The sequence below is a fragment of the Oncorhynchus mykiss genome, chromosome 2, assembly GCF_013265735.2.
Source record: "Oncorhynchus mykiss isolate Arlee chromosome 2, USDA_OmykA_1.1, whole genome shotgun sequence".
Classification (NCBI taxonomy): domain Eukaryota; kingdom Metazoa; phylum Chordata; class Actinopteri; order Salmoniformes; family Salmonidae; genus Oncorhynchus; species Oncorhynchus mykiss.
In genome coordinates this window covers 45,595,679-45,611,711 of record NC_048566.1, presented here as the reverse complement: position 1 = coordinate 45,611,711, position 16,033 = coordinate 45,595,679, and the positions used below count along the sequence as shown (strand labels likewise).

The window sequence follows — 16,033 nt, the reverse complement described above, 5'->3', positions numbered from 1 at the left end:
AACCCCTTAATCTGAGGACAGCCAGGCAGGCCGTCAGTAACAAGCCAATGCTAAATGCTAGCTGACAGGACAGCAGCCAAAGCCTGGGCTCCCTGCATGTGCTAATCTGAGGGCTTTAACTAGAACACACGGCACTGAGAGAGCGCAGAGAGCAGGGCCGGCCAGCCTGATCTGCAACAAGACACAAATAGTCTGTCACACACACACACAAATACTCAGTCACAGACACACTGATGCAAAACCATATTGAAAAATCCATACACACATGCCCAAAACACACACACCACACATTCAGACAGAGGATTTCAGAGACAGATCGAGAGAGAGAGATGTGCTTATGTGAGGCCAAGACTGGGAACCAGAGAGGAGAATCAGCAAGGAAACCATGACAACCAGACAACCAGCCTCAGCAACCAACCCAGCATTTCTCACAGACCCAAACAGACAGTAAGCCTTTTCAGGGTTAATATGTGTGTAAGACAGGGTCTTAAAGACTGAGTGTGTGTGTGTGTGGGGGGGGGGGGGGGTCTTAAAGGCATTAACGCCACTGCCAAGTGCACAGATATTTAACATTGGATGTCCACACTGCCAACATATACCAGCTACTAGGAACTAGCAGTGACGGGCACACAGACACACACCAAGAGAAATGCCAGCAAGGACTGAAAACTAGTTCTTAAATGGCACACACAAACACTATACACACACACACAAAGAAATACCAGCGACTACCTTACTGGCTGTCTCAAACACACACACACCAACTGATTGGCAGTCTCAAACACACCGATTGCGGGACTGTCACTCCTGCCATATATTATTGAGGCAACAAAGTGTGCTCCTAAATAAATGTAGCAATTCATTTCGCCAGAGAATGGAAAGGCAAAACGTTGTGACTGCCTCACAAATGGCACCCTAATTCCTATTTAGAGCACAACTTTTGACCAGATCCCAGTGCACTCTTTAGGGTATCGGGTGCCAATCGGGACACAGATAATGTATGTGTTTACCATTCTCTCTGCTGTGTCCAAAGAAAGCTACCTTAAAAGGCAATAACTGATCAACAACACTCCACAGCACAGTGTGTGTGTTTTGTAAAATGGACCGTAGCTTCTTCTCGTTCTTTTCTTATTCGCCTCGCTTTAGAAGAGGTGAGACAAAAACAGGCTGTGGATGCGCTGAGTTAGGGCCCAAATAGAACACAATGGAGTTTGACAGCGACCAAGCCTCCGCAAACACATGCACACTCTAAACAACAACAAAAAACACATACAAGCACATTAAACTTTGTGATTTCAAAGGACCCAAATATTTCAGACGTCATTGAAGATACTTGAACTTATGGGTTCTCAAATACACCCACACAAACCCACATACACCCATTCAGACACACATTAACCCACCTCTAACTCCTCCTATGACCTTCACCCATAAGGATGGACATATTAAGAGAAAGGGTATAAGGGGGGGGAGGAGTGATAAAATAATGAAGAAAATTATCAATAAAGTGCTCGAAGTAATAACCTCCAATCCGCTAGTCAGTGGCGTCCCAAATGGGACCCTCTTCCCTATATAGTGCACTATATAGGGAAGTGGGTGCCATTTGGGACAAAGCCAGTCAGAACTGACGAGCAAGACCACTTCACGCCTCAAGATTCTTCTCCCTACTACTCTTTCCACCATCATTAATCTGGGAGAATCCTTGGCTACATAAAATCACTCTAATCGATACTATCCCGCAGAGACCTTGTCTGATTTAACGCACCACTGGGTTGCTGTATGAATCCCGACTGTGAAAAGAGAGGGATCGAGGGAGGGAAGAGGGTGTAACAGTCAATGACAGAGACCTTGGTTATGTAATATCTGATGAAGTGGCAGACAGAGCGAGGGGTGCTCATTCACTGTCAGATTCACTGAGAAACATGCAGGGAGGCCCAAGCATGAGAGTTCAGGACAGTAGTGTGTGTGTGTGTGAGTTTGTGTGTGAAGCAGCATAACAATGGCCTTGAAGTGACAAGTTAAAGGAGAGAGCAGTTCAGGGCTATTTCTGTGTCTGTGCTCAAAGCAAAGGGCCTCGTTCATAAACATTGAGTACGTCCAAAATATGCGTGAGCCACTTTTCACGCAAAAGTTGGAATTTATAAAAACCTAAGCTTGAAGTGAGAATGTGCTTATCCTCCTGCAAACTTTAGACCATGTGTATGCACAGTTCCTAGTGATTGAAGTATTGCATTGCAATTAAGGCAAAAGCAGCCTAGCCTTGTGCAGGAATATATGATGACTCATATTCATAAAAATAAAAAAGTTAACCAAATATAATAGCTGGATGGAATAAACATGGAATTCCTCACCTTTTCTGGCTGTGATGGTTTCATACTCACAAAATAGCCTATAGGCCTACGAAAGTTAAGATATAGGACAAATGGTAGCCTCTCATTTAATTGGACCCACTTCACAGTAGTAAATAGATAAGCTATTTCAAGTATTTTTCTCTATGCGATAAGAAGTGCAGTTGAATGGTAGAACACACGGTTCACCTTTTCCATTGACGTTTGTAGGCTACGTCTGAACACTAATGTCAAATTTCTCAATTCGACTGGTGAGTAAAAGGACAGGCGCTGTTATGCATGTAAAGATCTTCTCTCGTTTACATAACACACACTCAGTCATCTGTTCCAGCAATGCACTCCTGTTGCGGCAAGCAGGTTGGAATGCACATACACACACAGGTGCATGCACAAACAAAGCACACAGCTGCTTATTCATCCGTGTGTGTTTGTGTTGTGTCAGTATGCGTGTGTGTTTGTAGTGTATGTGAATGTGTGTGGGTTTTGTGTGAGAGTATCAGTGTAGTGTGTGTGAGTGTGTGTGTGCATATAGTGTGTATATATAGTCATCTAGATAAAGTCAATGCAAGTTAGGGTCCTTGCAGATTGTCCGGGCAACCATTTAATTAACTATTTAGCAGTCTTATGGTTTGGGGGTAGAAGCTGCCTCGGAGCCTGTTGGTCTGAGAGCCAATGCTCCGGCACTGTTTGCTGGTAGCAGAGTGAACAATCTATGGCTCGGCAATAGTTTGCAAGTGCTGCCACATGCGTTGGAGCCGGAGTAGTACGATTCAATCTTAGTCCAGTATTGACGCTTTGCCTGCTTGATGTTTCATCGGAGGGCATAGCGGGATTCCTTATAAGCTTCCGGGTTAGAGTCCCGCTCCTTGAAAGCGGCAGCTCTTCCCTTTAGCTCAGTGCGGATGTTGCCTGTTATCCATGGCGTCTGGTTGGGGTACTACGTACAGTCACTGTGGGGACAACGTCATCAATGCACTTATTGATGAAGCCAGTGACTGATGTGGTGGTGTACTCCTCAATGCAATCGGAAGAATCCCGGAACATATTCCAGCCTGTGCTGGCAACGCAGTCCTGTAGCTTAGCATCTGCTTCATCTGACCACTTTCTTCATGACCGAGTCACTGGTGCTTCCTGCTTTAGTTTTTGCTTGTTAGCAGGAATCAGGATATAATTATGGTCAGATCTGCCAAATGGAGGGCGAGGGAGAGATTTGTACACGTCTCTGGGTATAGATTAAAGGTGGTCAAAAGTTGTTTCCCTCTGGTTGCACATTTGACATGCTGGTAGAAATTTGGTAAAATGGATGAGTTTCCCTGCATTAATGTACCCGGCCACTAGGAGCGCTGCCTCTGGATGAGCGTTTTCCTGTTTGCTTATGTTTGTATACAGCTCATTGAGCGTGGTCTTAGTGCCAGCATTGGTTTGAAGTGGTATATAGACAGCAACAAAAAACTATTGGTAAATAGTGCGGTCTATAGCTTATCTCAGGCGAGCAAAACCTTGAGACTTCCTTAAAATTTTGTGCACCAGCTGTTGTTTACAAATATACATAGACGGCCACCCTTTGTCTTACCAGAAGCTGCTGTTCTATCCTGCCGAAAAAGCTTAACCCGCCAGCTCTATGTTATTCATGTGCAAGATAGGGTCCGTGCAGAACCTGGTTCCTCTAGGTTTCTTCCTAGGTTCCTGCCTTTCTAGAGAGTTTTTCATAGCCACTGTGCTTCTACATCTGTATTGCTTGCTGTTTGGGGTTTTAGGCTGGATTCTGTATAGCACTGTGACATCAGCTGATGTAAAAAAGGGCTTCATAAATACAGTACATTTGATTGAGTTGACTGGCATACAGTGCCTTGCGAAAGTATTCGTTTAAAGCTTGGGAAATCTTTTTGTATCCAAATCCGGCTTTAAACTTCTTCACAGTATCTCGGACCTGCCTGGTGTGTTCCTTGTTCTTCATGATGCTCTCTGCGCTTTTAACGGACCTCTGAGACTATCACAGTGCAGGTGCATTTATACGGAGACTTGATTACACACAGGTGGATTGTATTTATCATCATTAGTCATTTAGGTCAACATTGGATCATTCAGAGATCCTCACTGAACTTCTGGAGAGAGTTTGCTGCACTGAAAGTAAAGGGGCTGAATAATTTTGCACGCCCAATTTTTCAGTTTTTGATTTGTTAAAAAAGTTTGAAATATCCAATAAATGTCATTCCACTTCATGATTGTGTCCCACTTGTTGTTGATTCTTCACAAAAAAATACAGTTTTATATCTTTATGTTTGAAGCCTGAAATGTGGCAAAAGGTCGCAAAGTTCAAGGGGGCCGAATACTTTCGCAAGGCACTGTACATGGAGTCACACTATATCTCTCTAACACACACACACACAGGAGTGAAGATCACTGTCACAATTGCCCTAGGTAGGGCTGTTGCAATGACTGTATTACCGCCACACCGGCAGTTATGACCTCAGTCAAATTCCATGTGACCGTTGAGTCACAGTAATCTCATCCTATGCGCTCTGCACATGAATGCCGCTGATGCATTAGTAGTACCCAACTCGCTAACGACTCCCAGATCGCAAATGGCCTGGTTCTCAGCCCGCTCTTGTCCCACATCAATACAAATGCGATTGAAAATAACACGTATTACCAAAACAGCATCATGCTTTTGACGCTCACCGTTCAGCTACATTGTGTTACCTCACTGTGATAGAAGTTGAACAAAAAGTTGAAACTGAATGGAAAACATGGTTGTTGTGAATTTTGTTTCAAAGCCAAAGCGCTTTCTAAGATGATGATCAATTTAAAGCATTTGAGACGTTGCATGTAGAAGACACAAACGCATATTAGAGCTTATGCATACGCATAACCCTATATACAGTATGAGCCCAAGGCCCAAAAAAGCCTGAGTTAAAATAATGATTATGCCGTTATAAAATGCATAGCCTAATAGCCTACTGCATATACGTACGACAAAAACATATATATATATTTTTTTAAGATGCTTTGGTACATAATTGGTTTAGCCTAAACTCTAGTAATTTCCTTCGAGTGTGGACTGTATTATTATGCATTCTGAATGGAATGGTTGCCTTATGCTACGCTCCAAACCTATCTAGGAGTCTGTGAAAGAACGTATAGGCCTATTGTAGGGCGGCAGGTACCCTAGCGGTTAAGAGCATTGGGCCAGTAACTGAAAGGTCGCTAGTTTGAACCCCAGAGGCGACAAGGTGAACAATCTGTTGATGTGCCCTAGTCGCTCTTGATAACAGCGTCTGCTAAATGACTAAAATGTCAAATGTATTGTGCAGGGTGGCTTACAGAGTATAGCAAGAGGCTGCTCCTCAAACAGTGTTTGATGCATGTAGTGAAATATACCCCGAAATGTCTATATGCAATCCTATGTGAAAACAGAGTTTTGATGGTTGCCACTAAAAAGAGAAGGATCTCAGCTTTCTACTGCAAATATATTTCTCAGTTGCTAATATTAAGCACATTGCTCTGCTGTGAAACCGGACTAGCCTACCCGGCATGATCGAGAAAGGAACCACGGGAAAGCGCATCCTCCAATTGCTATTCGAGTGCATGAGGATTACTTTTTTCCCCTGCCCACTTGATAATGGCCCATTCTAAATCACAAACGAATTACACATACACACATATATATATATATATATATATATGTGTGTATGAAGAAATGTGGACATCACTTCAAATTAGTGGATACACCTATTTCAACCACACCCGTTGCCGACAGGTGTGTAAAATCGAGCACACAGCCATGCAATCTCCATAGACAAACACTGTCAGTAGAAAGGCCTTACTGAAGAGCTCAGTGACTTTCAACGTGGCACCGTCATAGGATGCCACCTTTCCAACAAGTGCTAGAACTGCCCCGGTCAACTCTAAGTGCAGTTATTGTGAAGTGGAAACGTCAAGGAGCAACAATGGCTCAACCGCAAAGTGGTAGACCACACAAGCTCACAAGAACAGGAAAGCTGAGTGTCCTCGGTTGCAACACTCACTACCGAGTTCCAAACTGCCTCCGGAAGCAATTCCAGCACAAGACCTGTTTGTCATGAAATGGGTGTCCATGGCCGAGCAGCCTCACACAAGCTTAAGATCAGCATGCACAACACCAAGAGTCAGCTGGAGTAATGTAAAGCTTGCCGCCGTTGAAATCAGTGGTAACGCGTTCACTGGAGTGATGAACCATCTGGCAGTCCGACAGACTAATCTGGGTTTGGTGGATGCCAGAAGAACGATACCGGCGGAGGAAGAATAATGGTGTGGGTCTGTTTTTCATGGTTCGGTGGACTTGGCCCCTTAGTTCCAGTGAAGGGAAATCTTATTGCTACAGCATACAATGACATTCTAGATGATTCTGTGCTTCCAACTTTGGGGAAGGCCCTTTGCTATTTCAGCATGACAATGCCCCCGTGAGTTCCATACAGAAATGGTTTGTCGAGATCGGTGTAGAAGAACTTGACTGGCCTGCACAGAGCCCTGAACTCAACCCCATCGAACACCTTTGGCATGAATTGGAATGCCGACTGCAAACCAGGCCCAATCTCCCCACATCAGTGCCCAACCTCACTAGTGCTCTTGTGGCTGAATGGAAGTAAGTCTATTCAGCAATGTTCCAACATTGAGTAAAAATCCTTCCCAGAATAGTGGAGGCTATACACACATATTATCGCTATTAACTCCATATTAATGCCCATGATTTTGGAATGAGATGTTCGAGGAGCAGGTGTTCACATACTTTTGGTCATGTAGTGTATTAGTAAAGACAGAAAAAAATTGAGAAGAGTCCCATTTGCACCCATCAGACTAATTTCAGGAAACTAGGCGTATGTCGCGGTTCACTACTTCACAGGAGAGCCTTCTGGAACATGTGAACTTTCATGTGTCTTAATTACAAACGTGTATGACATGTGTAAATATGAATATAATTGTTAAATTGCAAGCCTAGTTGGTTAAGCCACAGAAAAAGTAAGCAACCTCCCCACTAGTCATGATTGGCTGAGATAATGAGTGGGCTGGACATGCCGAGAAAGTTCAGATTGGTCTGCCATATAGAAGGCTTCTGTATATTTGAGCTGGTCAGTCTGTGTTGGTAATCCTGTCGTACTCAGCTTTTTTTAAATATGTTTTGTGTAGAGGAGCTGCATAAGTGTTAATCTCCACTTTCTGGAGGATCCAATTTTGAAAATCAGTGGAATTAGAGTACGATGGCTAAAGAGATTGAAGATGTAATCTGGAGACAGGTGTTTTCTCAAACTAAGGGCAACCATGGCATGGCATCCGTGACAGGGAGACGCGTCCATCATGCTTGATGATAGTCTAACTAGCTACATTTTCTGATATTACACGTTTCTAATTTTGACAGACAGGGGTTCCATTTCAAGCTAAAGTTTACTTTTAGCTAGCTAGCTAACGTAAGCTGGCTGGCTCCCTAGCTAACAATATGTGTATGCTGTTATTATTTGTATCCCAGAGCCGTTTTCTGGATTAGTTAGAGCCTAATGTTAGCTAGCTGGTTGGCTGTCTCCCTAGCTGTTATTATTCATTATTATTATTCATATAACAGAGCCGTTTGCATTGCTAGTTAAAGCCTAATGTTAGCTAGCTAACGCTGAACCTGGTTGGTTAGCTCCCAGCAGATTCATGCAGGGTAGTAACGACATGATTTGGCACCATGTTCATTGTTGTTTAACTAGCTAATTTTAGCTGGCTGGCTCGCTAGGTAATCTTACATGACGTGCATGATCTTACATATTGTTTACCTAGCTAGGTTCATTGTGTACGCAACTAACCATTTTGGGTACATTCGTAAATTCAGTCTGAGTATGCCAGAGTGCAGAATACCTGCTGAATTTACAAACGCAAATCACCCGTTGAATATGGCCGGTGTCAGAAAAGGTTTAAAAGGTTATAAAAGCATAAAAGGTTTGCATCATTCACAACTAATGTTGCTACATAACGCTAACTCTAGCATATATGACCTGCTTCCAATTTGAACTTTTATGCTCTACATTGCCACTTTATATGCGTACAGCTCTCGGGAACAGGAATAATATCCTTCCTATTTAATAAATCTCAGTTAAATTAGATTCTTACTATAAAATCACATAAAATAGTGGCACAGAATACATAACTATATCTTGTCTGCTAAATGAACTAGCCTACAGCCTAGGCTGCCATTGGAATGGTACATAGCATGATAACATACAGTAGGCTGACTCAGAATATGCTATTCTGTTCTTCTAGGAATTAATTTTCTTCATATAATAAAGTTTTTTTTAGACCTGCTTCAAATAAATCATGGATTTATTGAGATGGTGTATATTAAATGGATTTAATATACTTTTTTTAAATGTAGATGTTCCAAAGGTGTGCAACAGCAACTTCTATGCGTGGAGGCCTGGAGATGCTAAGTGTGTTTATGTTAATTAATGGTCAATTACTGAGAGACCAGAAGTCATTCACATGACAGTTGCCAGCTGACAAAATGTCATGACCGCCACAGCCCTAGCCCTAGGTTCCACCATGGTTCCGGCACTCGAGCACGACAACTGTATCAGTGGCTTCAAAATGGCTTCCATGATTCTGTGGCTTCAGCCCCAATCAGGACCCAGCCAAGCAGGAAGGCAGCATCTATGGATCCTTCAGGCCCCAGAAAACAGAGCGGCTAGAGCCAGAATGGCTCTGGTACTCAGGACACAGAAAAGCAATAAACCTGGAGGAGGACCCTCGTGTCTACATGGAGGGCTGGTAAAGAAAGAAAGAGACTGATATCGACAGAGACTGAGAAAGAAAAATAGAGAGATATCAAGAGGAAAGAGAGAGAGAGTAAGAAAAAAAAGACAGAGAAAGGAAAAGTGGGAAAGTGGTCTGTGATCCCTTGTAGAACGGTGTCATGGGTGTAGCTGTGTATCAATGTACTAGTTTAGTGGTGTATTATTGTAGCCAATGTATCAGTGTGTTTGGTGTAGCACTATAGCAGTGTACTGTAGCAGCCTTGGTCCCCTGTGTACCATGTGAGTGCGTAAGTGAGAGCTGAGGGGACTTTAGCAGTGAAGGGGATTAGGCCAGGAAGCAGAGCTAGAGCCAGTGCGTGTGTGTGCGAGCGCGCATGCGTGTCCAGCCCTAATCACTTAATGAACAGGAACCAGCTCCATGGCTCAGTGCAGGCCAGCAAGACACCCTAGGCCTCCCTTCCACGGTCTTTTCAATTAATACCTCATAGCTTGGCTGGGACAGTCACCAGAGACAAGATCCTTGGCTGAGCAAAATTGTATCTCACCAGAGACAAGCTAATTGGCTGAAGGCAACCGTCAATCTTAACAAAGACACGTTCATTGGCTAAACACAACAGTCAATCTCACCAGAGACAAAATCCTTGAACAAATAGTCACCAATCAGAGCATGGGACATTCACCAAAGTCCAACCCATTAGTAAAACCCTGTTGCTATTCTCAGCAGAGACCTGTCAATCCCAGTGGACAGAAACTGTCACCTTCCTCATCAAAAACAATGCCATTGGCTGAACTCAGCCCAGTGACCATTTCCCGAGAGAGGAGAGATTAACAAGGGGTTAAGGTCACAGTTATGAAAATTTAGGACACTAAAGAGGCCTTTCTACTGACTCTGAAAAACACCAAAACAAAGTTGCCAAGGGTCCCTGCTCATCTGCGTGAACGTACGTGCCTTAGGCATGCTACAAGGAGGCATGAAGACTGCAGATGTGGCCAGGGCAATAAATTGCAATGTCGCACAATCCCTCCATCAGTGCTCAGACTGTCCGCAATAGGCTGAGAGGCTGGACTGGGGGCTTGTAGACCTGTTGTAAGGCAGGTGTCGCCTATGTCGCCTATGGGGACAAACCCACCGTCGCTGGACCAGACAGGACTGGCAAAAAGTGCTCTTCACTGACGAGTCGCGGTTTTGTCTCAACAGGGGTGATGGTCAGATTCGCGTTTATCGTTGAAGGAATGAGCGTTACACCGAGGCCTGTACTCTGGAGAGGGATCGATTTGGAAGTGGAGGGTCTGTCATGGTCTAGGGCGGGGTGTCACAGCATCATCGGACTGAGCTTGTTTTTATTACAGGCAATCTCAACGCTGTGTGTTACAGGGAAGACATACTCTCCCATCATGTGGTCCCCTTCCGGCAGGCTCATCCGGACATGACCCTCCAGCATGACAGTGCCACCAGCCGTACAGCTCGTTCTGTGCATGATTTCCTGCAAGACAGGAATGTCTGTGTTCTGTCATGGCCAGCGAAGAACCCAGATCTCAATCCCATTGAACACGTCTGGGACCTGTTGGATCGGAGGGTGAGGGCTAGGGCCATACCCCCCAGAAATGTCCGGGAACTTGCAGGTGCCTTGGGTGGGGTAACATCTCACAGCAAGAACTGGCAAATCTGATGCAGTCCATGGGGAGGAGATGCACTGCAGTACTTAATGCAAATGGTGGCCACACCAGATACTGACTGTTACTAGAGGTCAACCGATTAATCGGCATGGCCGATTTAATTAGGGCCAATTTCATGTTTTCATAACAGTCTGTAATCAGCATTTTTGGATGCCGATTACATTGCACTCCATGAGGAGACGGCATGGCACGATGTTACGCGAGTGCAGCAAGGAGCCAAGGTAAGTTGCTAGCTAGCATTAAACTTATCTTATAAAAAACAAATCAATCTTAACATAATCACTAGTTAACTACACATGGTTGATGATATTACTAGTTTAACTAGCTTGTCCTGCGTTGCAAATAATCAATGCGGTGCCTATTAATTTATCATCGAATCACAGCCTACTTTGCGAAACGGCTGATCATTTAACAAACGCATTCGCGAAAAAAACTGTTGTTTCACCAATGTACCTAGCCATTAACATCAATCCCTTTTTTTAAATCAATACACGAGTATATTTTTTTACCTGCATATTTAGTTAAAAAATTCATGTTAGCAGGCAATATTAACTAGGGAAATTGTGTCACTTCTCTTGCCTTCTGTGCAAGCAGAGTCAGGGTACATGCAGCAGTTTGGGCCGCCTGGCTCATTGCGAACTGTGTGAAGACCATTTCTTCCTAACAAAGACAGTAATTATTTTGACAGAATTTTACATAATTATGACATAACATTGAAGGTTGCGCAATGTAACAGCAATATTTAGACTTATTGATGCCACCCATTCGATAAAATACGGAACGGTTCTGTATTTCACTGAAAGAATAAAACGTATTGTTTTCGAAATGATAGTTTCCGTATTTGACCATATTAATGACCTAAGGCTTGTATTTCTGTGAATTTATTATATTATGATTAAGTCTATGATTTGGTATTTGATAGAGCCGTCTGCCTGAGCAGTGTTAGGCAGCAGCAGGCTAGTAAGCATTCATTCAAACAGCACTTTCCTGCCTTTGCCAGCAGCTCTTCGCAATGTTTGAAGCACAGCGCTGTTTATGACTTCAAGCCTATCAACTCCCGAGATTAGGCTGGCAATACTAGAGTGCCTATAAGAGCATCCAATATTCAAAGGTATATGAAATACAAATGGTATAGAGAGAAATAGTCCTATAATTCCTATAATACCTACAACCTAAAACTTCTTACCTGGGAATATTGAAGACTCGTGTTAAAAGGAACCACCAGCTTTCATATGTTCTCATGTTCTGTAAGGGTTTTCCTCCTCTTCGTCTGAAGAGGAGAGGCGAGAAGATTCGGAGGACCAATATGCGGCGTGGTAAGTGTCCATGTCGTTTTTTAATAACAAAAATACTGAACACTATGAAATACAAAAACAATAAACGAATACGTGAAATGACAAAACCGAAACAGTACCGTGTGGTGAAAAACACAGACACGGAAACTACCACCCACAAACAAACAGTGAAACCCAGGCTACCTAAGTATGATTCTCAATCAGAGACAACTAATGACACCCGCCTCTGATAAAGAACCATACTAGGCCGAAACATAGAAATCCCAAAATCATAGAAAAACAAACAGACTGCCCACCCCAACTCACGCCCTGACCATACTAAATAACGACAAAACAAAGGAAATAAAGGTCAGAACGGGACATGTTCTGAGCAAGGAAATTAAACGTTAGCTTTTTTACATGGCACATATTGCACTTTTACTTTCTTCTCCAATACTGTGTTTTTGCATTATTTAAACCAAATTGAAAATGTTTCATTATTTATTTGAGACTAAATAGATTTTTATGAATGTATTATATTAAGTTAAAATAAGAGTTGTTGGGCGGCAGGTGGTTAGAGCGTTGGACTAGTAACCGGAAGGTTGCAAGTTCAAACCCACGAGCTGACAAGATACAAATCTGTCGTTCTGCCCCTGAACAGGCAGTTAACACACTGTTCCTAGGCCGTCATTGAAAATAAGAATTTGTTCTTAACTGACTTGCCTAGTTAAATAAATCGGTATCGGCTTTTTTTGGTCCTCCAACAATCTGTATCGGAATTAGCATTGAAAAATCGTAATCAGTCGACCTCTGACTGTTACTTTTGATTTTGACCCCCCCTTTGTTCAGGGACACATTATTAAATTTATGTTAGTCACATGTCTGTGGAACTTGTTCAGTTTTTGTCTGTTGTTGAATCTTGCTATGGTCATACAAATATTTACACATGTTAAGTTTGCTGAAAATAAACGCAGTTGACAGTAAGAGGACGCTTCTTTTTTTGCTGAGTATATATGGATGCCCCTTTCTAAAAAAATAGTCAGGGAATATCCACGTCGGACTCCTCAGAGTTATGAATGATAAGACTTATTTTATTTCAGCATTTTGGTAGATTTGTTATAGCATATGATGTCAGTGGGACATGGTAAATCTTATCTCATCCTTAGCTTCTGTTTGATGGATATCAAATATGTAACGGTGATTGTATTGTCTTATGCAGTTTGATTCTAGTACTGTACTTGTGGATATGAAACTACTCTCTCACAGTGTAAGTGTGTGCGTGCATGCATGCCTATTTGGTATTTGTGTGTGTGTGCGCGCGTGTGACCTGCACTTTTAACATCTTAGCATGACTCCCACTGTCCACCCTGTGTTGATATTGAGTTTATATTGAATCATATAGATACAACCCAGTCTTCTAATTAAGGCACTAGGCAGGGTTACTTTGTGTTTATACAGATTATTGGTAACCAACTATGTAGCAGTGGTCTGCTAGGTGTAAACATAAATAGAGAGTGTATGTGTGCATCTCAGCATTTCCATGCTATGGTTGTCTGTCTTTGCACATGTCTGTGTTCCTGTCTATGTGTGTGTAATTCTGCATGCATGCATGTGTTGCATCTTTGCAGCTGGACTATGTGTGTGTATGATGGTGTTTGGTTAGCGTGTGGTGTGTTAGCCCAGAGAAATCCCACTCAGATAAATGATAGTGTGCTGTTGCTCTATTAATTGCCTACCATCTGTAAGCTGTTAGTGTCTTAACAACCGTTCCACAGGTGCATGTTCATTAATTGTTTATGGTTCATTGAACAAGCATTTGAAACAGTGTTTAAACCCTTTACAATGAAGATCTGCAAAGTTATTTGGATTTTTACAAATTATCTTTAAAAGACAGGTTCCTGAAAAAGGGACATTTATTTTTTTGCTGAGTTTACATAGCCTATGTTGTAGGGTATAGTTGCCCCTATATGCTGATCTTGGGTCAGTTTTGCATTTCCCCTTCCAATGGTAAAGATGCGGATTGGGTGAGGGGAAGCTGATCCTAGATCTGTACATAGGGGAAACTTAACTCAGGAGTCAGAGCATACAGTATCAAGCGTCACAGCAGGACCGGCTGGCCTGGGTAGGAGAAGTGACGCCTGTTGTGGCCGCTTTAGACAACAGATGGACAGAGAAAATCTCTCTCTCTCATTTTTGGGGCAGCGCACAGAGCGTGTTGCATCACTCTCCCCCTCTCATCTCTGCCGGGTAGGGTCTGCGCCTGCCTTTGGGTCTGTTCCCAGCACCACGCTGCTGTAGCAAGTCACTGACTGCAAAGGACTCTAGCAAACATCCATAGCTACTGTAGGATAAACCTAATGACATCCATATACGTGTATTTCAACGAGACAATAAAACAGAAGCCTTGGTGAAACAAGAAGGCTGCTGGTCATTTATGTCAATCTCTGCTAAATAGACCACCAAAATAGACTTCTGCATAGCCATTATTATCTATGACAGGTATAGCCTATACAGACTAAAACTAATGCGTTCGTATATGATCCTTTAACATGTCAGGTATATAGCCTTCATATCCACTCCTATTTGACAACGGAATATAGCCCTTAAAATAAACCGTTGAACAGTTTGCCTCCTTCCAATACCAGTCCTATACGCTGGGCATTCTATGGGAGAGCTCACCATGGACAAATAAACAGCCAGGAGAAACGTTGCGTTGCCTACTAAGAATAGATCAAGGTATCAAGGCAGATCAGGATTAGCTCTGCGTTGTGTGCTGAAATCACAGGACACACTGAAAGGCAATGAGGCGGACAAGGAGAGAGCAGGGAACAAGTTCGTTTTAATCACACACACACACACACACTTTCGCTGTGCGAGGACTGGAAACACACCCAATCTCGACCAGGGCTTCACAAACAGAACGCATATCAACTGAGCAGCCAGCATCATAAGCGCCCAAATACCCTCTCCTATCCCGCACACTGTTCCAGCACAATCGTGTGAGAAGCACTGCGCTCGAAAATAAAAACCCAAATTCGTTTAATAGGGGGGCAGATAATTGTCCGCAAACACAATCATCAGCTTTGTCAACCCACCAGACGAAATTAACTCACTGCAGAGAGCGGTCCGACAGCCCAGCCTATGCCATGTTTATGCAATTAGTGAAAGCGAGAGAGGTGGATACCGTTAGGTTATGAGAAAGCTCAACCAACCTGTCTGTCCTTTGCCGAGCGTCTTTTCCAAGCGATACGGTCCCACGTAATTGGCATGTTGAGCACCACTGTTGTCTTTCCCAGACGATGACATTTTGATTGGCGAAAAAAACACTTTGCAAATAAGCGCAGTTGCAATTATTCCGAGAATAACACACAATCCTCTTGATCTTGGCAGGTCCAGGCGTTCTTTTTTTACTCCACAAACCCACTTGCCTATCCTCCCGTCTCTCTCTCGCTCTGCACTCACTCGGACTCTCTCTCTCTCTCGCGCTGTTTGGGTACGAAGGATTCTCTCTACCCCTTTCCTCTCGGTTTCCTGCAGATGTACGGAGAGTGCTTTTGCCGAGGATCCGAAAATCATTGTTGGTTGAGCCTGCAGTGCCAGTGTTCGCCTGTCGGGATGCTGTAGATGCGGTTGGAACACTCGCTGAAAGTACAGACAGGGAGGTCCGCAGCATTTTTAGAATGATTGACAGGGAATCCGAACAAACACGTAGCTCGAAAACCCTGCCGCACCACCCACCTTGTTGCTGAAGCAACTTCTATTTGCAACAATAGTTGCAGACATTTTATGAAATCTCAGGGAGACACATTTTTTTCCACAGTTTTCACTTCAGAGTCTCAGACTCTCAGACCAGTATTCCTCTTAAAATGTAAATTGATTAATCATACCGTAGGCTACATTCTGAGTTTCTGTTGTATGGTATTGTCAATGTTTTCCAATATCTGAAAAGTGTAGTAAGCATGGGCCT

General features: G+C 43.2%; 1 protein-coding gene across 1 annotated transcript in view; it reads right to left on the bottom strand.

Moving 5' to 3' along the window:
• brsk2a (BR serine/threonine kinase 2a) overlaps window positions 1–15,709 on the bottom strand; it is a 536,112-nt gene extending 520,403 nt beyond the window's left edge. The window contains exon 1 of the mRNA XM_036949734.1: window positions 15,279–15,709. Within this exon, the coding sequence (XP_036805629.1) occupies window positions 15,279–15,642 (364 nt within the window). The 5' untranslated portion in view covers window positions 15,643–15,709. The remainder of the gene's footprint in view (window positions 1–15,278) is intronic.
• Between the last annotated feature and the right edge of the window lie 324 nt (window positions 15,710–16,033).